This window comes from Lepisma saccharinum, chromosome 1, assembly GCF_977018435.1.
Source record: "Lepisma saccharinum chromosome 1, izLepSacc3.1, whole genome shotgun sequence".
NCBI classification, from domain to species: Eukaryota; Metazoa; Arthropoda; class Insecta; order Zygentoma; family Lepismatidae; genus Lepisma; species Lepisma saccharinum.
Window position 1 is genome coordinate 21969802 of NC_139229.1, and position 25092 is coordinate 21994893.

At 36.3% G+C, this 25092-nt stretch overlaps 1 protein-coding gene across 3 annotated transcripts in view; it reads right to left on the minus strand.

Moving 5' to 3' along the window:
- Positions 1-271: 271 nt before the first annotated feature.
- Positions 272-25092, minus strand: part of LOC145993653 (uncharacterized) — a 59098-nt gene continuing 34277 nt past the window's right edge. For 2 of the 3 annotated variants that reach the window (XM_083129457.1, XM_083129458.1), the window contains exons 10-15: positions 23656-23871; positions 18953-19384; positions 16960-17029; positions 7232-7253; positions 4786-4844; positions 272-4438 (exon numbers count right to left, since the gene is read on the minus strand). In XM_083129457.1, coding sequence (XP_082985583.1) covers positions 4805-4844; positions 7232-7253; positions 16960-17029; positions 18953-19384; positions 23656-23871 — 780 coding nt within the window. In that variant the 3' untranslated portion in view covers positions 272-4438; positions 4786-4804. The remainder of the gene's footprint in view (positions 4439-4785; positions 4845-7231; positions 7254-16959; positions 17030-18952; positions 19385-23655; positions 23872-25092) is intronic. The other variant, XM_083129459.1, reaches the window with a different exon arrangement.

Below are 25092 nucleotides of genomic sequence, written 5' to 3' on the forward strand. Positions count from 1 at the left end.
ACACACACACACACCACGTAAAGGATGGGATAACTTTGGCAGTCTCAGTAACAGAACATGCTTATATGCACAAATACAAACACACATTAATTTTAATCAGGCCAATTGAGACTTCCTCATGTGTATTTGGGGTAAAAACACTGCAATAAAACATTGCTCATTTAATACTCAAATCACATTTAGTTACCTTTGGTAAAATACATTGCATGCCTTTTATATGAATCAAAAGGTATAATAAACAGATCAAATAATTTGTATAAAATCAGTTTGTAATTTTATTTTGCAATCTACATTTTTTAACATTACATTCATCTGTTTGATCTACATTGACGACATCCAACATTATTCTCTTATTTTTACACTGATTACCCTGAAATACATGGGCTAAATTAAGGAAAAAAACTAGTGCAGAATCTAAAGTAAGTTTGAGTTAAAAAGATAAAAAGTCTATGAATAAAAATAATTGGTTCATATAAAAAAATACAATACTTCATACAATGTTTCTTCAATTTAAAAAAGTAAAAATGTAACACGTAAAAAAAGAATCTAAAACATATTTTAACAAAATAAATGATTACATACAATATTTTGATATATTTATGATAATCATGAACATAAGAAAATGCTTTTTTAAAAGTAAATTTCATATATGACAGAATGTATCTAAAAATGTATGTTAATGAACAATACAATAAAAATGAGTGAATATGAAAAATACATTTTTCTTTTGTACAATTTCCATTTCATTGATGCCTATCATGCAAGTGATTTTATTTACCTTGTTTATCCAGTTAAGACAATTTTTAAAAAATAACACTAGATTTTCTTGTATTTTCATATCATTCTCCTTCATTTTAATGGTAAATTTATTCTTGTTTTCTTTTGTTGTAAACATGTATAGGAGTAGAAATTAGGAATAAGTTTTTACAATAGCCCAGAACTTGTTTGACAAAAAAAGGTTGATTGATTGTTCACTTTTCTGCCACTTTTGGCTAATCACGAAGATGAAGCAGCTTGCACTAATCACTCTGCCATGGAGGTCAGTGCAACAGATACCAAATTATATGTTATACAGAAATGTTATACAGAAATATGCCTAAGATGTAAACTATAGTGGGCGAAAGTAAGAATTTGCAGTTGTTCGAAAGTATAGTACCATCCCATCATGAGATTAATGCAATCTACAGCAGTGTATGGAACAGTAAATTGGGTTGCACCTAACTATGTTTTGTCAAAGTGCAAATTTAAAAAAGGAAGATTTTTGTTTTCAATTACACAGAAACATATCATCAAACTAACATTTTATTGAGATTCTTAAATAATGAAACTACAGTGGAACCCCGATTTTACATTCTCTAGCATTATACATTTGTCCCGCACCTTGGCCGAGTGGTCTAAGGCATCGTGCTTTGGGCTCTGGCTACGGGATTCACACAGGTTTGAGTCTCCTTGGGGAAGTGCAATCAACTTTTCTCCTGATATTTCAGGCTGTGTATGGGACCGGTGGCCATCCACCATCATGATGAAATTGGGGAGCTACGGATGAGTAGCGTAACCCAGTCACGGAAACATACAATCATGACTGGGGGTTTGTCATGCTGACCACATATCACTCCGTAACTGGTTGAATGATCTCCCACCTGAGGCCCTGTCCCTCAAGGGATGTTGCACCACAGGTTGGTTAGTTAGTTAGCATTATACATTCAGTCTTGGTGGTCCCAACATAACAAAATGTTATAAAATTTTCCTCGAGTTTACATTTTCCCGCATTTTTAAGTTTTTCAAGCTTGGTCCCCTAAGAAACATAAAATCGAGGTTCCACTGTATTCAGCAGCATTGCAAGTAACAAAAGCTAACACTGTTTGGGTGGATTCAGACAACTGCAATTTCACTGGAAACAAATCCGTTGTCCACAAAGTTCTATCTGTTGGGGTAACAACTTATTGCCTCGAACTTGCATTTTGCATATATTAATATATGAATACATGAAATGGTATTACCCATTTTGACAGAAGCAGGTGAATTACTGCCTTGACACGAAATTCATTCATGATTCACTACCAAACAATTTATGTAACGATCATTGTGTTTACTTTTCTATTAACTAATGCAATTTGTGTAAAAAGTGAACACAATTTGTGCCATAATTTCTAATAGCTATTTTCCTTCTAATTTTCAACTAACGTTCAGATAAATATACTGATGATAATTTCTTTTATTTAATATAACTTTTCTGCCACTTTTGGCTAATTGCAACTGATAAATATACTGAAATCAAGTACTTACTTTATACACGAAACTGTTTATGAAGGTTTCGTATTTTTGGTGGCCATTGCCTCCAAACACTTAGCATTATTCTGAGTGTGCAGTTGCAATGGCCAGTGAAATTAATAGATCAATAAGCCATTTCGTGGATAGAGTATTTACTTGATCCAGTATATTAATTTGCAACCATGTTTTCTTCCCCCTGAAACATGGAACATTATTCACATAATTGAAATTCCTCAATGAAAACCTATGTTAAGTTTCACAATGGAAACGTACACCTAAAACAAAATATGCTTTTAATGATACAGAATGAAATTATCCAACCAGTAACTCTTTGAGGTTGCTTTCAGATATATAATCAAACAATATGTTTATTTTTTTTCCATGCATATCCATACACATACATATTAATCAGTGGTGTGCCCAAGGGGGGGTTGGTGGGGGTTATAACCCCTCCCTTTGGCTCAGTACTCCTAAAAAAAAGAACATCAAAGGTAGGAAAAGATGCCAAAATGAGGGTTGACTACAAGCAAAAGTGCTTCAAGATTTTTGCAGAACCAATGCTCAATGAACTCACATTGAAATAAAAAATGAGATGAACTATACCAAACTGAAGTGACATACATTCCAACATTTTTCTTATGGTATTTCTATAGATGCTTCATAGCGTGAAGAAAATGTTTTCATATTTTTAACATTTTCACAATATCACGATACGAAGCTCTTGTCCCACATTATGCCTGATAACAAATTTGCATTAATCTCAGTTGTTATGTATTCAACATGTAGACTTCTATTTGTTACAACTATTGATCAATTAACATATTTAGCAAACAGGAAATTATATAAAGCAAAACTCCAATTAAGACTATTTTACTCCTTAATTGATAAAATCCCATTTCTCAATAACTATCAATAAATTTTAGAGATTATTATTACTTTGTTTTGGAGATGGGACAGATCAATCAGTACTCCATTGGTATCGGACAACATTTGATATATCTATGAATATCTTATAATTTAATGCAATATTCTGCAATGTCGTTATAATTTTTATGGATATAAACATATAATTAGCAAATCATTAAAGTAAATGTCTAAATATGCAGCTTCATTTGCATTGCAGTCATCTGGTAACAAACATTTATTAAGAAGGTCAGTGGATTTTCAGGTTCTTCAAGGACCATTTCGAATATTATATCAGATCGGTATAATATCGGTTATTGGTATTGGTAATTTTCATATTAGTACTTTATTGGAATCAGCCAAAATTTCATATCGGTCCATCCCTAGTTTGTATTAATGTTGATCTTACTAAAAACAATATCTTCATGAATTATTTGTATTTAAATTACAACTTCGATTCACTTCTTAAACAAATATACAAAAAATTCACATACCTTTTCTGAAAAAAACTTAATTTTTTAAGCTTTCCTGGCAGCAAATAATGAAGATATTTAGCCCTTCAAAACTTAGTTTATTCTCCTATTGATTTCAGTGTTTCACTCTCAACATTCACAGAATGTGGTTAATAGTGAATGGTGACAGTGGGTCACCGAAATCGAGAGGTGAATTAAATTCAACTTTTGCAAAAATTACACAGAATTATTACATATTTGTGTAAGAAGTGAATTTCAACTGTGTTCGTGCTATGAATATAAACTTCTGTTCATTACTAATGTCTTATCTTGTAATCTTCCTCTGCTCCATATGTGATTCCCAGAGAATATCAGTCATGTGTTAGAACTTGAAAATTCAAATTTAACATTTTTTGATGATTCGTTATTTCATGAATAAGCTATCCAATGTGGACATACTCTTTATCATCACAATAAGGATGATTTTCATTCAATTTACAAATATATATATTTCAATACTTTATATTACGATTTAAGTTTTCTATTATTGAAAATTTTAGAATGTAAATTCTTATTTAAACAACCTATCATACAAGAAAAACACATGCTCATGATCACATGTCATACAATCTATTAACATTATTACATAATAAAAATAGCTTTCTTTCTCCTCGACTGTCACTGGTAGAATAGAAACTATACAAATCTTAATATCAACAATATCACAAGGTTATCTATCACATTTTTACCCTCTAAACATTTGTTTAAGGGTAGTTGTTAGTACACTGTAAGAACAGCATCTAGAGGCAAGCCTGCAAAAAAAATAAGATTTGCTTACTTTTAGCATTGAAGAATTGAAGAACGAAGAAAGTATATCATCATACTTTATCTCAGCAAATGACAATGAATTAGCATGATATAACAAGAGTAATATTTCATCAAACAATACACGAGATTAAGGATAATTGTTCCCATGATTTTTTTTAGCCAAAGACCCTGTCAAATTGAAGTTCCCTATAGTTTATCAGATTCAATTAAGAAATACTTAATGATTCAGCAACATTGACTGCATATTACAGACCAGCATCTGAACTACTACCAGGAAAGAAAATCCCTGTAACACTCGATTTGCAGTGACCTAATAAATTTCGGTACTTACCAATAAACTTTATATTTTCTTAGCCATCCATCAGGCCAGTAATTACAATTTTTGGGTGTCTGAAAAATCAAGAACATCTAATTAATTTACTCAGTTTCAAATGCTAAGAAACATATTTAAACATTTTCATTTCTAGTAATTGCAATAATAAATGTGTGGCAACATACACAAATTACTTCAACTATCCTAAAACAGGCAAATAATGAAACTTAATTCCTTATGTGAAACTTTATCTACATGCTTTTAAAAAATATCTAGTCTGGACATAAATACTGTTACACACTATTTTGTGAATAAATTTAATATGAAAAACTAAATATGCTGACGAAGGCAGTAATTTATTTTATTAAAAACATAAACTAAACGTAACGTTTCAACCTTCTAGCAAGGTCTTCTTCACACTCTGTATCAAGTACAAATTACATTTGTTTTTATTTAGTTTTTCATATCATGGAAACAAGGCTTAATGGTGTTAAAATTTAATATGGTTTCAGATTTTTAAATGTTCTTTTAGTATGTTACACTTACATATATTACACACAAATAGCACCTATCAGTTTTCAAAATGCCCACTTTTTGCCACCATACAAGCTCGAAGTCTCCCTGGACAGGCATCTACTGCAGCACAGATGGTCTTGATAGGAAAGTCTGCCACTGCTGCTATCAAGGAATGCTTTTAACTTTCAATTATAGGGTGCCTCTTCTTGCAGACAGTCCCCTCTAGCTCTGGGCACAGTTTGCAGTCCAAGGTACTGAGATCATGGCTATCAGATGGCCAATCAAAAGTGGAGATGAAATCGAGTACACTTGTCTCCAGTCACCGTCGCGTCATCCTTGCCTTATGAGCTGGGGCAGAATATTTCTTGAACATCCAGGATTCATTGTGAAACATTGTTTGGTTCAACAGTGTCACGAGAGGGTCCAAGACACTTTCCACATACACTTTCGCATGGCTTTAAAGCCCTTTCCTCAAAAATGAGGCCTGGTGGAACTCTTATAGCTCCCCCCCCCACACCAAACCATGACTAAGGAGGGCTGGTGGCATCTCTGATTTTTGGAAACTCTTTCACAAACTTATTGAGAGTTTGTAGCATACACCCTTTCATTTTGGCGGTTAAAACTTTATTCAGTAGTGAAAAATTTCTTATCAGTAAAGATAATCCTGCAATGAACATTGGCAACGTACCGCTGCAAGAACCTTCTCGATTTCAGTTTCCTCTGCTTCTTCACTTGTGGTGTCAGGAAATTTCCAATACTCCACCGGTAAGCTCCAATTCCAAGGTCTTTATGAAGTACCCTGAATATTGATTGTTGTGAAATGTTCAACTCCTGTGCCATTATCACTTGCTTCCAGATGGGAGTTCGGCGGATGCGAGCCATCACTACTTTAACAGCCGCAGCTGTTCATACGATGTGAAGTCGACCAACTCTTGAGCGATCTTTCATGCTACCAATATCAGTGAATCTCTGGATTGTCTGATACACAAACCTTTAGCTGATCTTCGGGATTTTTATGGACTGGAAAATCTCAGTGAGTGACTTCCCAACCATATGCAGAGCAATTACAGCTACTCTGTTTTCATATTTGCCCCACTCCATGCTAAGCACAAGAAGATACATGCTTGCTCTTTCACAGCTGAACACACAATGGTCAGGAGTGAACTTTAGCACAAACATGGTTCATGAGCCTAACTACCAAATGTATAGTCCAAGCTGACAGTTTTTGTAACAGTATTTATGGCCTGACTACGTATCACCCGACACAGCCAAAATCAGTGTCAGTAAAATTGCTGATTATTTTAATATTTCTGTAACTGTAAAATTCTGACATTCTGTTCCTACTTTTATGAACATACCCTGAATTTGTAAAAGTAAGTATTTTGTAAATAGCATTATTAATCAAATATAAGGCACAAACAGTAATAGAAGTAAGTTAAAACTATAATTTATAATATTTACCCTTAATAATGCTGGCACAAGGTGTAAGCCAGTGGTTCCCAAAGTGTGCACCACGGTGCCCTGGATGGCTTACAGGGGTGATGCGAAATGTTCTAACATTTTCACTGAAATGACACTTATTCCGATGTATGTGATTTATTTAGTACTTTTTATATGTAAAATGTTCCTGAATTTGAAATATGTGTTAACTTAAGGCAAGCAACCAAACCATACTAACTGAGCGTTGCAAGCGTTAGATAGGCCTACATTCTGACTTGGGCACTGCAGAAAAATCTTGAAAAACTAAGGGTGCTGTGAAACAAAAAAGGTTGGGAACCCCTGGTGTAAGCAATGTTTTAACTAATTAACTACTGTTTACTTGTTTTTAGTTTGTTACTAAACTATTGCAATATTTATAGTTAGTAATATTTATAAATGAAAATTGAATTAATTTCAAACCCATACTATTCGTGCAGGAAAAGAATCACAGTTGTATCATATAACTTACCGGCGATAAACTGGTTGAAATCCTGTAACAATGATGGAAAAAAGGTTATTACCATTTTTAGATTATGTAATTCATAACAAAACATTAGCAAAAATGCTTAAATCATCATTAGGAGATAATACTTGGATAGTTTCAGATGATTTTAGATTTTATTCATTACTTTAAAAATTAGAATATAAAAATATTAGAGGGGTACCATATTGTACACAATTTGAATACTAAAACAACACCATGTTTTTTTATAATTTATGAGTTACATTAAATGTTTAAATTATTTTAAGATGTTAGCAATGAAATAATAAAATAAGTTTAAAAACAGGTAATCAAAAGAAACAATGTTTATCATGTCAACAAGCAACACACTATTAGTGTTTTTTTCACATGAAGTTTGAATCAGGCCAAATGTTACATAAGTGATAATTACATTATTGAAAATTTTGATATTGTGTTGAAAATTATTTACATTTTTATAAAATTCAAATTAAGGCTGAGCCGATACCTACAGTGATATCGATACTCTTACAGATACAGAAAATAGTAATAATTAAAAGTTGTTCAAAATATTGATTAATATTAGTGAGAGAGTTCCATGTGAATTAAAAGCATAAATTTACCAACTTCAAATAATCAAGAATTACATTAGAATATTAAAAGAAACTGTAACATAATCACAAAATAGATTTTTTCATGCTATATTGCTGCTAAAGAAATGGAAACCAAATTTTGCAATATTTCCAGGAATGTTGCATGAAATTTTTGTGGATTTCGTGAAAGACTGAAATGCCAGGAAAAACTCAACAGGTACTGACCGAGTTGTTGTTTTTAAGTCCACTTTATACACATATAGGCTAATCGGGACTGGACCTATAGTTAAGTGTGGCCCAAATCACTGTGAGCCTCCATTGGGTATCAAGCAGCAGGGGACGAGGTATGCCGAGTGAACGTGTGTAAGTTGCGCTCCCAGAATTTCGTTATACAAAGGCAGGTGTAAAGAGGATAAGCGGTGTTGTTTCATAGAAACTGTTTTGCAAGTGATAGTGTGAACGATTTCTGTATAGATATACTTTCCCACCGCAGTCACTCTATCGAAATATTGAATAATTTGTCTCGCTTGTGAACGCGAACAAAGCAGCCAGCAGCCATGGCGCCTAGAAAATGCGGAGCATCAGCAGCAGCTGGAGGTCAGTCATCCCTGACACAGCGGCCTTGGTCAGGGAGATCTGCGAACAAGTGAAATCAGCGGTGCAAACCCCAGAAGTGCTAAAACTGATCACAGATTCCATAATTGAATCGATCACAAAAGCTGTGGTGGATCGTTTGACAGAAACAATGAAGTTCAATTCGGAAGAAGTCAACTCCCTTCGTGTGGAACTCGCGGACAGACGAAAATATCCGAAATTTGCAAGAAAAAACAGAGGATCTGGAACAATACCAAAGAAGAAATAGCATACGTATCTTCGGAATTCCAGAGACCAAACGGGGAAGTACCGACAACATCGCCCTGTCTCTTTTTGAGGAGCATTTAGGGGTTCACGTAAGCAACGGTGATTTGTGCCGCACACACAGGGTAGGTCCGAAGTCTCCCGGGTCTCACAGAGGCATCATCGTGAAATTTACCAATTACAGGGCAAGGTCGCTAGTTTTCAGGAACAAAAGAAAACTAAAAAACTCTGGAATCTCCATAAGAGAAGATCTCTGCAGTGGACGGCTGCAGCTTCTCAGGAAGGCCATCGAGAAGTTCGATCTCAAACAGGTGTACACGGAAGATGGGAAAATAGTGATCAGGAAAGGTAACACGAAACACTACGTCACATCGTGTAGACAACTATCAAACCTGTAAAACAATCTAGCCGTAATATGCGAAAAAAAGAAAAAAAACAAGAAAAAACTCTTGGATAGCAGCAAGTGCTTCGTAGGAAATGTATTCTACAAGAGCCATGAAAACTAATAATCTAAATATGTTTAATTCTATTTTGCCATTAAAATATTATGGGTTTGTGTCTTCGTCTCAAGCAATAGTGTGTGTGATTGTGTGTCGTTGTTTGTGTACTCGTCTCCACTCGATGAAGAGAAGAAATAACCTAGATATAGAAATTATAAATTTTCATGTAAGTCAGCTAAGTGCTTGCCTTGATATATTGTTCGCTTTTTCGATCAAAGAATGTCCCCACAGCTACGTATTCCGATCGGCCGCAGAGAGAGGCGAGGGAAGGAGAAACAGTAGCACCTTTTTCTTTCAAGAATGGGTGAAAATGTCATGAGAGAGAGCCACCCCTACCCGCCTGACCATCAAACAGTTTCAACTCCCGTTACTTGGTCAAAGACCCACGACACCCTGGTTCGGAAGCAGAGGTTGCCAAATTTATCCGACTTCAGCAACACTGCAGCACTAGATCTAGCTCGTTGATGGGATGACAACCTTCCTGGACCAACAATCTCTTTCGTCTTGATGTTTTATTGTATCGAACTTGTTGGTCACTTTGTATTGATCCTGGATTGATTACTTTTTATTTAGGTTCTTTTGGATACTTGATCGGCCAATTTGTACTGATCCTTGAGTAATAAAGTTGTATGACTCATTCCCGTATTTCATTTCCTTGTTCTGTATACACCAATGTCACAGTTTGAATATCGGACAATTATTATGGGACAACAAACAAAGGTGTACCGGACAATAATTATGGGACAGAGGGAGTATATAGTTATTTAAGAGGTGTGCAAGGTTTTAATGGCTTGTGCTTGTCTTCTGTGGGGTTTCCTTTCATACATTTGATGTAAACAAAGGAAGATGATAATCATAAATTGCCAATTTTGGATGTAAATTTTTATATTTTGTAGTAAAGTGCAAAGCTTCAAAATAAAATTTGAATTTTGTTCACTATAATAATGCCAAAATGTTATTTTTGTATGGCAAATTTAAACTCGTTGTGTAAAAAAAAAATTTTTTGTGTTTATTTTGTGTAGTAGTTATGCTGTCTAATGTGTTTCTGTTTGTCTTGTGTAGTATCGGTGGTGTGTATGTATGTGTCTTGTGTTGTAGTTGTGCTGTCTAGTATGTTTGTGTAGTAGTTGTGCTGTCTAGTATGTTGGTCTTGTCTTGCGTAGTAGTTGTGCTGTCTAATTTGTTTGTGTTTGTCTTGTGTAGTAGTTCCTCCATTCATATTGGGGGTTAGGCGTAGAGCTGACAACTCTGCACTGTAAAAAGACATGTCAAGAAACAACAATATAAGGCCATGGATGTTCCCAAGGTAAAATATTCCGGAGGTAAAATAGTCCCCCGTTCGGATCTCAGGGTGGGGACTACTTTGGGAGGTCTCTGGACTAAGGATAAGATCTACATTAGGAATAAGGATATTAAATTAGGCACCTGGAATGTTCTGAGCCTTTACCAGCCTGGGGTATTTCAGTGTACAGTTAATGAAATAGTTAAGTATAAATTAGATGTAGTAGCTGTCCAGGAAGTTAGGTGGCCAGGAGAAGGGAATTGTAAAACTAAAAATTATACTTTTTTCTATGGTGGTACTGAAAATCATAATTTTGGAACAGGCTTTTTCATAAATAATAGAATTATCTCGGCTCTTAAAACAGTAGAATTTATTAATGATAGGATATCATATGCAGTTTTACAGGGTAGGTGGTGTAAAATTATTTTAATAAACATACATGCACCAACAAAAGATAAAGATGATAATACTAAAGATGATTTTTATACAGAGTTAGAACAGGTCTTTGATAAATTTTCTCAGTATGATATGATAATTCTGTTAGGTGACTGTAATGCACAGATTGGCAAAGAAGAGACATTTAAACCCACGATTGGTAAAGAAAGTCTTCATGAATTAAGTAATGATAATGGTATAAGATTGATTACTTTTGCAACCTCAAAGAATTTAATTGTGAAAAGTACCACTTTTAAACATAAAGATATCCATAAATATACCTGGTCTTCTCCAGATGGTAAAACTCATAATCAGATAGATCATATTCTCATTGATAAGAGAAGGCATACTAGTATAATTGATGTTCGTACACATAGAGGTGCTCACTGTGCCAGTGACCATTATTTAGTAATTGCTAAATTAAGAGAAAGACTCTCAGTGATAAATTATAAGCAACAAAATCTAAAAGTTCTAAAATTTGATACAGGAAAGTTTACTGATGAAAGAATTAAGAAAGATTACCAAATTAAACTGTCAAATAGATTTGATGTGTTGCAGGATTTAAGTGATGATGAAAATATAAATGAAACAGACGTAAATAAGAATTGGGAGCACATACGTAATGCAATAGAATCAGCAGCTAAAGAAAGTATAGGATACCATAAACCGAGAAAAAGTAAGCCATGGTTTGATAATGAATGTCATAATCTAATAGAAATAAGAAATCAGGCTAGACTTAGGGGGTTAACTAACTCTGATGATACAAATCTAAACAATTATAATAGAATAAAGCGAGAAGTTAACTGCACGTTCAGAAGTAAAAAAAGAGATTACTTGAAAAGCAAAATTAACGAAATAGAAACAAACAGCAAAAATAAAAATATCAGAGATTTATATAAAGGTGTAAATGAGTTTCGAAAGGGGTGGCAACCTAAAGTAAACTTGATAAAAGATAAAGAGGGTGATTTTCTAGCTGACCCACGTGATATTCTAAATAGATGGAAGAACTACTTTAATGACCTTTTAAATGTCCATGTAGGAGATAAATCAGAAGTGAATGAAGTACACACAGCAGAACCTTTAGTTCCAGAACTTAACTTGACTGAAGTTAAAGATGCTATTAAAAGGCTAAAGAATAACAAAGCACCTGGCATTGATTTAATACCAGCTGAGTTAATTAAATATGGTGGAAATTCATTAATATGTCAAATTCATAAATTAATTTGTTTAATATGGAATAAAGAAGAAATCCCTCAACAGTGGAAATAATCCATAATTGTTCCTGTGTTTAAAAAAGGTGATAAAATGAACTGCAATAATTACCGTGGAATTTCTCTACTCTCAACAACATATAAAATATTATCTAACATTCTTTTAACAAGACTAACCCCAAGTGCTAATGAAATTATAGGTGATTATCAATGTGGATTTAAACGTAACAGATCAACTACAGATCAAATTTTTCACATAAGACAGACACTTGAAAAAAAGTGGGAATATAATCAAAATGTCCATCAGCTATTCATTGATTTCAAAAAAGCATATGATTCGGTCAAAAGAGATAAACTATATAATATATTAGTAGAGTTTGGAATACCTAAGAAGCTTGTTAGTATGATAAAAGTATGCACCAGTGAAACAAAAAGTAAAATTCGTGTGGGTATTAATATGTCTGACAAATTTACAATTCATGATGGGTTAAAACAAGGAGATGCATTATCTCCATTGCCCTTTAATTTTGCCTTAGAATATGCTGTTAGGAAGGTAAAAGAAACTAAAGAAGGACTAAAATTAAATGGTGTGACTCAGTTGTTAGCATATGCAGATGATGTAGACTTACAGGGGGATGATGTGAATACAATTAAGAATAATGCTAAAATATTTTTCAAAACTGCTAAAGAGATAGGTTTGGAAGTTAACAAAGAGAAAACTAAATATATGCTTACAGGTCGAAACCAAGTGTTAGGTAATAATCAAAATCTAATTATTGATAACAACTCGTTTGAACCAGTTTCCAAATTCAAATACTTAGGAGTAATATTAACAAATGAAAATTATATTAAAGAGGAAATAAAAAGTAGGCTTAATTCAGGAAATGCATGTTACTTCTCTCTTCATAAACTTTTATCTTCTCGTTTAATATCTAAGAAACTAAAAGTTAAAATATACAAAACAGTAATTTTGCCTGTAGTATTATATGGATGTGAAACTTGGTCCATTACATTGAAAGAGGAACATAAATTGAGAGTATTTGAAATTAAGATCCTTAGGAAAATCTTTGGACCTAAAAGGGATGAGGAGACAGGTGAGTGGAGAAGGTTACATAATTTGTATTCATGTCCAGATATTATTAGAATAATTAAATCAAGAAGACTTAGGTGGGCAGGACATGTGGCACGAATGGGAGAGGAAAGAGGAGTTTACAGGATTCTTGTTGGGAAACCTGATGGTAAGAGACCTGTAGGAAGGCCAAGACGAAGATGGAGGGACAACGTTGAGATGGACCTAAAGGAAATCGGTAGGGATGGAAAAGAGTATATAGATCTTGCTCAAGATAGGGAAACATGGAAAGCCTGTGTTGCTGCAGCCATGAACCTTCGGGTTTAAGAAGGATAGAGAGTTAGTTAGTTAGTTAGTCAGCATAGCACATGCAAACGTTCGTTCTTTAATTCCGAAAATAGACGAACTGAGGTTCATGTTACGCCAACGTGCTTACGATATCGTAATAATAACGGAAACGTGGCTCTGTAGCGCAGACGGGACGAACGAAATCAACATCCCCGGTTACTTGGTTTTCCGTAATGACAGAAACAAGAAAGAAGGCGGGGGCATTGCCATATTTATCCGCTCAGCGCTGGCAGTAAAATTCATAGACTTCGGTCCATCTGAAGCCAATGATATTGAATATATTAGCATGATAGTTAGTGTAAGTGACTTAAAACTTGGTATTTGCACGTTTTACCATCCACCTAATGTACCCTATACAAATCTCGCCATCATAGAAGAAATTATTTCAGATAACTATGCCAGTGTAGACACTTTCCTTATGCTAGGCGATTTTAATTGCAACATGCTCAGCACACAAAAAGCGGAGACCCTGTTTCTTAAAGATATTATAAAATCGTATAGTTTAACACAATTGATTGATAAACCCACTAGAATAGCAGAATCTTCCAAAACATTGTTAGATTTAATAATTGTTGACAACCCCAACATTGTATCTTCTTTCAAAATCGCGAGTCCAATCGGAACTTCAGACCACTGCTTGACAAGCGTGTCACTGCATTGTGCAAAACCCAGGGATAAAGCCAAGTACGTTACGTACCGAGATTTTACGAAATTTGAATATGAAAATTTTTGTCTAGATGCTGTAAACATCAATTGGAATGAAATGTTTAAACTTGGAAACATCGATTCTAAAATAGAATTTCTTCAGAAAAATCTCGTCGACCTGTTTAAAGTTCACGCCCCATTACGAACGGTTAGGGTGACGAAAGAGCCCCGTGGCTAACGGATAATCTTAAGCTGCTCATGAAACTTAGGGATGTTGCGCTGCGTAAATACAAGCGAAGCAAATTAATTTTACATTGGGACGAATATAAAAGATTAAGAAATGTCACCACCTCTGTTATGAGGCAAGAGAAAAACTTATTTTTCTTTTGTTGTAAATAACAATAAGAGAAATTCAAAGAATATGTGGAATAGCCTGAAAACAATTGGTATCGGTAGCAAATGGAACACGGGAGAACTTCCGCCTCACCTGAAATTAATAAACATTTTGCAAATGTCTACGACAGTGTTCCTCGAGACAATGCCATCATTGCAAAGGAGTGCAAGTATTTCTTAGAGAACTGCTTTCGAAACGATGCAAAAGAATTATCCTTTCGCCAGGTTCAAGATTCTGAGGTTGAAAAGGCAGTATACAGCATTCGATCAAATGCTGCAGGTGTGGACAACATTACGTGCAAAATGCTTAAACTGGCCCTTCCCTTCATACTTCCGGCACTCACGCATACTATAAATTTTTCTCTGAAAACCTGCCAATTTCCAAATGCATGGAAGGTAGCTCGAGTTATTCCGCTCCCCAAAAAGCAGACGTTAACCTCTCTAAGCGATTTAAGACCAATCAGTCTTCTATCAATATTTTCAAAAGTCACAGAAAAGATGGTATCTATACAATTAAAAGAGTACATTGCAAAATATAAAACCTTACCTGATTCTCAATCAGGTTTCCGCACTTCTCATAATACAACCATGGCATTATTATCCGTCACAGACAATATTTTACGTTCGATTAACGATAAAAAAACTAACTATACTAGTATTATTAGACCTTTCCAAAGCTTTCGATCTTGTCAATCATAACCTTCTCCTAGCAAAAATGAAATACTACAGTTTTTCGAAGCTTGTAATAAACTGGTTCCAATCATATCTACACGGAAGAAGACAAAGGGTTTTTTACTCTGCCGACACCGGATCATCACCGATAACATTAAATGGAGAAGTCCTGCAAGGTTCCATTCTGGCCCCCCCTTTTATACACCTTATACGTCGCTGATATATCAAACACCATCAGCCATTGTAATATACATTGTTACGCGGATGATACGCAGTTGATGATATCGTCATCACCATCGGATTTGTTACACAAGATAGATAATCTAAACAATGATTTACATACCCTTAACAAGTGGCTCAATGCAAATGGGCTCGCAATTAACCAGAATAAATGCGTATACACAATTTTAGGCTCTAACTATTATCTTGAAAAAGTAAATTATGATGCAATTAACATCAAAATTAAAAACCAAAACATAATTTATGCATCAACGGTTAAAAATCTAGGCCTTACTTTCGATCCCAATTTTTCCTGGTCAGCGCATATCTCAGCAATGTACAAAAGCACTAACAATAATGAGATCACTCTACAGGAGGAGAGACTTTTTCACTAGAGAAACGAAATTATATCTCATCGAAACCCTAACATATCCTATTTTCGATTACTGTGATGTGGTGTACGGCACGAATTTACAACGTAAAATATCGAACAGAATACAAAAAATACAGAATTCTTGCATTCGTTACGTTCTCTCGATCAGGAGAAATCAGCACATCCTACCCTTGCTCAATACATACAAAATCCTTAACATGTCTAGGTGATGTCTTCTGCATCAGTGTTCTACAATATATAAGGTATTAAAATTGCAAACACCTAGCTATCTCCACGAGAAACTGGCATTTAGAAATTCCATACATCCATACAATACTAGAGGTCGGCGAAAAATCGACATTCCCCGCCACTCTGCTGTCAGTTTCGAAGGCTCCTTCTCCCTCTGGTCTGCAAAGGTTTGGAATGCTCTTCCGAATTATGTTTCTTTTGAAACAACACCCAAAAACTTCAAAGAACAAGTCGTATTATTTTTATTGCAAAGACAACAATTGAGCATTAGCTCGTACGGCTAAGCGACAGGAATCAAGTAAAGTAAAACCATGTATTTAGCAAACACTTATCTGACACAACGAATATTTCAACCAGTGTGCATCCTATTTTGGTATCGATTTGGAAATTGGGTATGTACACTTGAGTATGTGTGTGCGTGTGTGTGTGTGTTAATGTATCTGTCATTGTATTCTCTTATAATTTTATTATTTTTCATTTATGTCAAATTCATTCATGTTATGTTAGATATTTGATTTCAGTATTATAAATATATGCATTGTAACTTTTATTCACCAGAGTTAGGTGGTAGAGCAGCCCAAGGCTGAATCTCGCTCTGTAGTAAATAAAAAGACTTTTCAATTCAATTAAAAAAAAAAACCAGGATCCCTTGACTACAAGGCGATGATGGTATCGGTAAATAAATTCCAATCGATACTTTCTGATACCGATACATTGGCATCGGTATCAGCTTAGCCCTAACTCCAATCAACCGAGAGTTACAAGTAGCAATGAAATTAGTTTTCTAGCTGGCAATATTCTTAACATAAATTCAAATGACAAGTTAATTTCAAAAAGTTCTCCATTCTTCCCTACTTTTATATTAGATACAAAGACTGAGGCTAGCTTACCAGTATATTTGGCAGCTTCTTCTTCTTCATTCCTTCGTGATGAAGCTTTTGTTTCCTGAGAATGAGGTCCCTGCAATGAGATGAATATATATTAGAAACTAAGTTGGGAGTAGGTTAATGAATATTCTAGCAGCAGTACGTGACAACACTTGGCATTTGGGGAAAATACTTAATAGTTAAAATTAGGGATGGGACCGATTAATCGGTACTCTATCAGTATTGGCCGATATAGGCATATCGGTGTATCGGTAAAATTACTGATTATTTTACCGATCTGATATATCGATAAATATCTGATAGTTTAGTGCAAAATTCTGCCATTTTTGTTGTAATTTTTATGGATGATCTCCATGCCCTACTTTTTTAAAAAGTAAATGTCAAAATATACAATTTCTCTTGCACTGCTATCTCTTTGAAACACACATTTTTTTAAGGTCCATGAACCTTTCATGTTCTTCCGGGACCATTTCTAATTTTATATCGGATCGGTAGAATATCGGTTATCGGTATCGGTAAATTTTATATCGGTACTTTATCGGTATCGGCCAAAATTTCATATCGTCCCATCCCTAGTTAAAATCAATGAAGAATAGTTTGGAGTATTATTTTGTTGAAGGATGAGAAAAATATACTGAGACATGGTATGGCATATTTATGTTTGTCACTGAACATGAATCGGTATTCCAGGGAATACATCAGTCCTCTTGCTTTCATGAAGAACTGTCGGTCATTATTGCAATTTACATGGTTGATTCAGGTCAGTCCTAATCACAATATTTGCTGTCTATTTCTAAGATATTGACTCATGCACAGGATTCTGATTTCTCTTTCGGTGTTATTTTTACCACAAAATGTATTACATTTTTCCCATTATACATTCAATCTTGATGGTTCCAAAATAACAAAATGCCATAAAATTTTCCTTGATTTTATATTTTACCACATTTTAAGTTTTTTCAGTTTGGTCCCCTGAAAAACGTAAAATCGAGATTCCACTGTACTTTCTTTACTTTTCAGTTTCATTTATATCAAAATTTGCCATTTCAAATAACAGGATGTATGTAATCCATAGTCCTGCACAGTGGCCGTGCACTGTAAGGTGTCATGCTTTGGGTTCTGGCTATGGTTCAAGTTTCCTGGGGTAAAGAAAAGCCAGAGAAGAGGAGAGAACACCCCACCCTCTCACTTCACAGGGTGCAAAATCATGGGAGGAAAGGGGTGATTTCCCCACCAAAAATAACAACGAAGATAAGGAAATAGTTTTGACCTCAAATATACTTTACCAAGGAAAACATAAAAACACGAAGGATAATGTAGGTTTTTGTGTGCATATCTCTCTCTCTCTTTCTATCTATCTTTCTCCCTCTCTCACCAATAACAATGTATGCACAATACAAGTAAAACAAGAATGTAAAACAAATACAATTGATTTATGTTAATTGATAGCATAACGTTACATATAATAAAACTATTTCCCCTATAAAAAAGGTAAAGTGCTCCCCTGTGCTATGCACCATGCCATGAAGGCATGTAGGGGGTGTGGGGTTAGGGGCCAACACTTTCTTGATTACGGCCGAAGGTGGGGGTGATGTGATCAGCACCATGCCCCTGGCCACCTTTACCCCCAAAGTTTCCTCCAGGTACCCACTTTATACGACGCTGGGTGGGTGCCGGAGCCGATTGAACAGGTGGAAAAATTCCCGGTTCTCCCTGCTGGGGATCGAACCTGGGTCTCTCACATGGTAGTTAGTTGCCCTAACGACTGAGCTACCGCAGCTTCATCTATTTTGTAATTTATTACCATTTTTAACCACCTGGCTCAGGGAATTAGTTAGCTACTAGAGATAAAGAGAGAGAGACAGATAGATATATTTGATGTTATCGAGATTGCAAAAACTTACTGATGCCCTTGTTATCCATGCAGTGAACTGTTAGTTTTAGTTCAATATTCATTCTGTCACCTTGCTGTAAAAAACTGCTTTTCAAAACTTGCCTGCTTTCTCTGAAGGGCATCTTCCATTTGCACCTGTTGATCCTGCAAATGCCTCCTCACTTCACCAAGCTGCGTGAGAACTTTCCTTTCCGACAGTATGGCACCTCCCGAAGGGGCTAATTCATCTATCGGAACCTGCCACTTCGATTCAAGCATGTCCATTGGAGTACTACCGGCGGGAGGCAGTCGGCTGCTAGAGCGATACACGGCCTTCGCTCGGTGCGAAGGAACCGGCGGTGAATTACCTCGCACTTCTTCAAATGTGAAATTCTCTTCTTCTGGCTGTTTGATGTCCGTGTCATCTTCCTCGATAGAAAATGATTTCCTTCTCTTGTCTGCGACTCTTTTTCGTATTTCTTCCCGTCTTAACCTCTCCGACTCTTTCTTAATCTGTTCCTGCCTCCGGTGAAACTCTTCAGTTTTCCTTCTCCTCTGAAAATATATGGGAATATGTATGCAAATAAATGGAATATGTAACAGTGACAATAGGAATAATTTACAAGCTTAGATCAACTAACTTTTATTGTCCCACTTTTTAATTTTTTTTTGTTATTCAGCATTGCTTTTCTGACACTTTTATTAATCACGGAGATGAGGATGACTGATGACATGACGAGAGCATGCACACAAAGAACACCCATACTCAGGCCAGGATTTGAACCCAGGACTGCTGGTGCCGTAGAATGCTGTGCTAACCTCTGCGCCACATGGTTAAAAATGTTGAACAGTGATTGTGAATCAAAATCCAAGGTGACCCAAGACGAAAATGCACGAGAATGCCAGGAAGACTTACATGAAGCCTGCAGCAATGATACCTTACCACATCTGGCAGTTGCACAATGGGTAACATTATGGGGAACCCAGCATGACACAATTTTTCTCATGCCGAGATGGGTCTTCATCGTATGGCACACTGATGACCGAGACCAACTTCTGGAGATAACTCTTGGGTTGTCAAGTGGTAGTTTATGGAAAGGAGGTCCACTGACTCTACTTGGAATGGATGGCCGACCTGTTCCAGTAATTCCACTGACAATATTGACCCCACAAAATGCACTTACTCATTGTGTAACCATCAGACAGGAGTAAGGCATCGTTGCTACAGGCTCCACATAAGTCTTGATGAAATTCTTGTGCATGTTTGGCACACGCCACATGGTTCTTGATCCACAATTGCTGCTCTACCTTTCTAAACATGTTTTAGGGTGGTGCATAACATTTTGTTCAATTCAACTGCATACACACAACAGCACTTGGGCACCGACCACTTTTGGCATTGCACACATAGACACAGGCTCCAACTGACACCACTCACTGCCTGATAGTGCACGAGTGGTGTTATTACGTCTTTCCAACAGTGTTACCACTTTAAAATTTACAACCCCATGTACAGCGTGTTCCGTTCAAACCTCCCACATTTCAATTCATCATTGCTTAAAGATTATGAAACATAATGGAATGCGAGTGGTACTAGACGAAAGAGAAACTCAAAGAATTTTATTGCATGACCTTGAAGTTCACTATTCTCTCACTATGCAGCGCACACAATCTGTATTCTAGTATGCAGAGACCAAATCAATCATTACAGTGCAAAGAAATTACCGGAGAGAATATGGAGGTGAAGCACCTCATGGAAAAATCATTAAGGCATGGTGCGCAAAGTTTTTGGCGACTGGAAGTGTTAATAAACAATCCGGAGGTTCTTGTCGACTTGTTTCAGAAGAGAAGGTGAAAGAAATTCGAGCAGGATTTCAGAGAAGGCCGCGTAAATCACTTAGCCAAGCATCCAAGCAGTTCAAAGTGCCGACACCAACACTGCATAGAGTGCTTCATAAGCGGCTTCATTTGTACCCTTACAAAGTGCAAATTGTTCAACAATTGAAGCTAAATGATAAGCCACAACGACAGAAATTCGCTAGTAAAATGCTGGATCGTATGAACAGGGATCATCAACTTCATGGAAACAAAGTGATTTATCAGGGCTTCTCTGAAATCCCACTCAAATTTCTTCCACCTTCTCGTCCAAAACACGTCAGCGAGAACCTCCGCATTGCTTATTAATTAACACTTCCAGTCGCCAAAAACTTTGCACACCATGCCTTAATGGTTTTCTCATCAGGTGCTTCACCTCCATATTCTCTTGTAAGCATCATGCCCCTGACTACCTTTACCCATCAGGGTTTCCCCCAGGTACCCATGTCATTCGACACTGGGTGGGTGCCGGGGCCACTTCCAACATTAGAAAAGTTCCCGGATTTGAACCGGCCGGGAATCGAACCCGGGACCTTTAGCATGGTAGTCAGACGTGTTACCGACTGAGGCACCGCGGCCACTCCTGTGGACTATATACGAGATATAATTGTTTGTCGTTTTTCTCCATCAAAAACCAGAGTGAACATTATATACCAGGTATCCAAAAAAGTTTGTGCTGCTGGAACGAAAAGTGAAAGTCAAACGGCATGTGTTGGCAACCCTGTCTGGATGATGTCAGAAGTTTACATTCTCAGCAACCGTCAGTCAGTGCAGAGTTGGGAGGCGTGTCAGTTGCATAGACAGCAGGTCTGTAGGAACTACAATCCTGAAGGAAACATGTCAGTGTCAAAGTACGTTTTACGGCCGTGTTTACTGTATGAGTTTAAATTGGGCAGCAATGCTGCAACTGCTGCTCGAAAGATATGCTCTGCATTTGGAGGCATCAGTGAGTGAGCGCACAGTGCGAAAGTGGTTCAGTCGATTTGCATCGGGCGATGAGAGCCTCCAGAACAAGCCTCGAGCTGGACTATCGACGAAGTCCTGCTGAAGGACACCATCGAGCGTGATCCACAGCAAACGTGCAAAGAACTTGCACAAGGGTTTGGAGTGTCGGAGGAGACCATTCGATTGCATCTGCACAACCTTGGGAAGACTTGGAAGCTCAGTAAGTGGGTTCCTCACGTTTTGTCTGAGGAAAACAAACGCCAGCGGCTCACCATTTGCGCATCATTGCTGTCACGCCACAAGAAAGCCCCATTCCTGGACCAGATATTAACATGTGATGAGAAATGGGTGTTATACAGTAACCGCAAAAGAAAACATCATTGGTCGTTCCCTGGTTCTGTTGCATTGACCCCCAAAGAAAAGATTCATCAACAGAAGGTACTGCTTTGTGTTTGGTGGACCAGCGCTGGTGTTGTGTACTTTGAATTGCTAGAGCATGGCAAAACCATCACATCCGAGGTGTACTCGTCCCAGTTGCAAAGGGTTGCAGCTGCATTGTGTCCGAAGCAGCCAGCACTAGTCAACAGGAAAGGAGTGATCCTTCTTCAAGACAACGCTAGACCTCATACGGCGAAAGCGACAGACATTGCCCCATCCGATTTTCACTTGTTTTTGGCCATGGATAACCATTTGCGTGAGCAACAGTTCCGAAACCGAGATCATGTCACGCAGGTCATAGGACAATTTTTTGCTTCTAGGGACAAGAACTTTTACAAACACAGTATTTATAAGCTTGTATCTCGTTGGGAACATGTAATTGAAGCTGAAGGAGCTTATTTTGCTGAATAAAACAAATTTGCCAGAAATTACAGTGTCCTTATTTCTCACTGCAAAAATGGCATGAACTTGTTTGGATACCTGGTACATTCCACTCTAAATACTGTAACCAGGGTCACCCAAACTTTTTTTATACATAGGGCCAAGCTACTAATTGAGCAATTTGTCAGAGCCCCCCACATTACATTATATTTACACTGAGAATAAAGACTCAAAATATACTTACATGTTTATGTAAGTATTCAGGTGGGCCAGAGGTGGCCAGCAGGCCATAATTTTGGTAGCCCTGCTATAACCATTTTACTTACCTGATTAGGTACCAATGTTACAGAAATCTCTATGTATTGGAACCACAAACTTAGATTTTTGATGCTTTCAGATGTGCAGGTCCCACTTCAAAGTGGAGGCACAGTCCTAATTAGCCCATCTGTGATTTTGGACACAACCAAAAATTGTGAGAAACTTTTTGACCTGACATTCTGGGAAAAGAAGCCTGCTGTCAGCATCTTTAAATAGTGATTAGAATTTAACGATTTGAAGCATGGGTGGAAAGTAATGTATTTAAGACTCTGGTGATGAATTCTCAATTTGAACTGTCCAACAAAATTTGTTTCATTAGTGCTTAATCAGGATTGCAACTAGAGTGCAAAGTTGAATCTGAAGCATTGAAATGCACCCCTGCTAAGAATGAAACCCCTTCACTTTGGATGATTCAGTTTTAACTGCCAATCTACAGGGTGAAGCAAAAGTCAGGTTACATAGGTGATATCATATGTATTCATTTGTTGCGTTTACTGACATGCTATTGAAATACAAGAGGGTGGGAGTTGTTTTACTTGTAGAGACACATAAAGGCCATGATTTACGTTAAGAAAATTAAGAACCTGGACCACCACCATCTCCCAAATCACCCCCACCACACTAGCAGACGTCTTAAGCAACTGAGAGCATCGAATCGAAGCTTGCATTCAAGCAGATGGTGTGCATATTGAACATGTACCGTACCTGTAACCATTACATATTAATCATGTGTATGTTTCTATGTACGTATTTGTTCTCCTCTGTAAACTGACTTGCCTCACCCTGTACATATAATGCTTATGAGGTAAATCATTAGACGTGTTCAAAGAAACAACACACAAAATCAGCAATACTTAAAATCATCTTACTTCTTCCTCCTTCCACTTTTTATTTTCTTGCTCTTCTTCAAATTCCCGTTGCATCTTCTCCTGCTGCTCCACTACTCGCTTCATAAACAACTCCTCCTCCTGAGCTTCCTGCCTCTTCTTTTCAGCCTCTACTCTTTTCCTCTCCTCGATCTGCCTCAGAAGATCCTTCTGGTATACCTCCTTCCGAGGTTTTGGATCGGGTAGCTGGTCAGTTGTCTAAAGTACATTCGTAGAATCACAACCATGATAAGCACTAAAATTTAAGTTGTTTCTTATTTTATACACATATATATACATATGAATCATGCTTTCATATTCACATGCATCTATAATGACTATAAGTTCCCATGTGGATGTGGCCAATAAAATTAATCGAAAACAATAAACTGGTATGTGGATACGTAAGCACAGTGCATGTGTGCATAAATAATTTATAGCATCTAAAGTTCCGTAACATGAATAGAATATAAAGTTGAGACATGCACATTATACCACACAAAATCACAATGGTAAAATTATCTATTTTATTATGGCTTATGCTTACTTTTCCTTTCTGTCTTTGTTCCTCTTAGGACAGTCCTAACAGAAAATAACTGTGTTACCCACTCTTACCTGTTCAGAAAGTAGAAAAATCTTTAAAGAAAGCAATTTGGGTAATTGTTTGATGGGGAGTTCCAGGTTTTACCACAATGAAAATTGTTACACAGCATAATCAATACATGTCAAACATAATATTAAAAAATCAGAAAGGTAATATTTTTCATGGTAAAAATATCACAGGTTTCAGTATTGGGTGTATGAACCAATGTTTCCACTGGCATACAGCTATATTTTTGACAAATGACCCTAAAACACTCACAAATTACCACTAATATGAGTTCACATAATAATGTTAGAAATGTTGAATAAGTGGGAAAAGCATTACTATGATGATTATCCACTTTTAGTTCACAGAAATTGTACTAAGACCAGAGTTTGTTTGTCCAGAATGCATATGGGTCAGTCCATATCGAATGGTCTGGCACTCGTTGCTTGACCATTTTTAAAATTTTCAATATTTTTGTTGTGCTAGCTCCTATGAAAGGGTAGTTCAAAGCAGGCATTATTTTTCTATAACTTAACTTTGTTTAAAAATGGTGTCCATTTTTTGTTTCATGAATTCGGGTATTTTTGGAATTTACAGACAGTTGTGATAATTATGATAACTCAGCTAAGAAAAATGATAGAAAGCTGTGGTAATCAACACTGTTTTCAGTACATTTGAAGCTTTATTTTATATTCTGTGCCTCTTTTTACAATCTCTAATGAAAATGGATGAAATTTAAGGCTAAAATTGATTTTCAATTTTGAACAAGAATCGAAGTTCCGGATTTCTTAGTAGGGAAGTAATATAATATCAGAGCTATATTTTTTTTAGATAAAACACATATAGTTTGT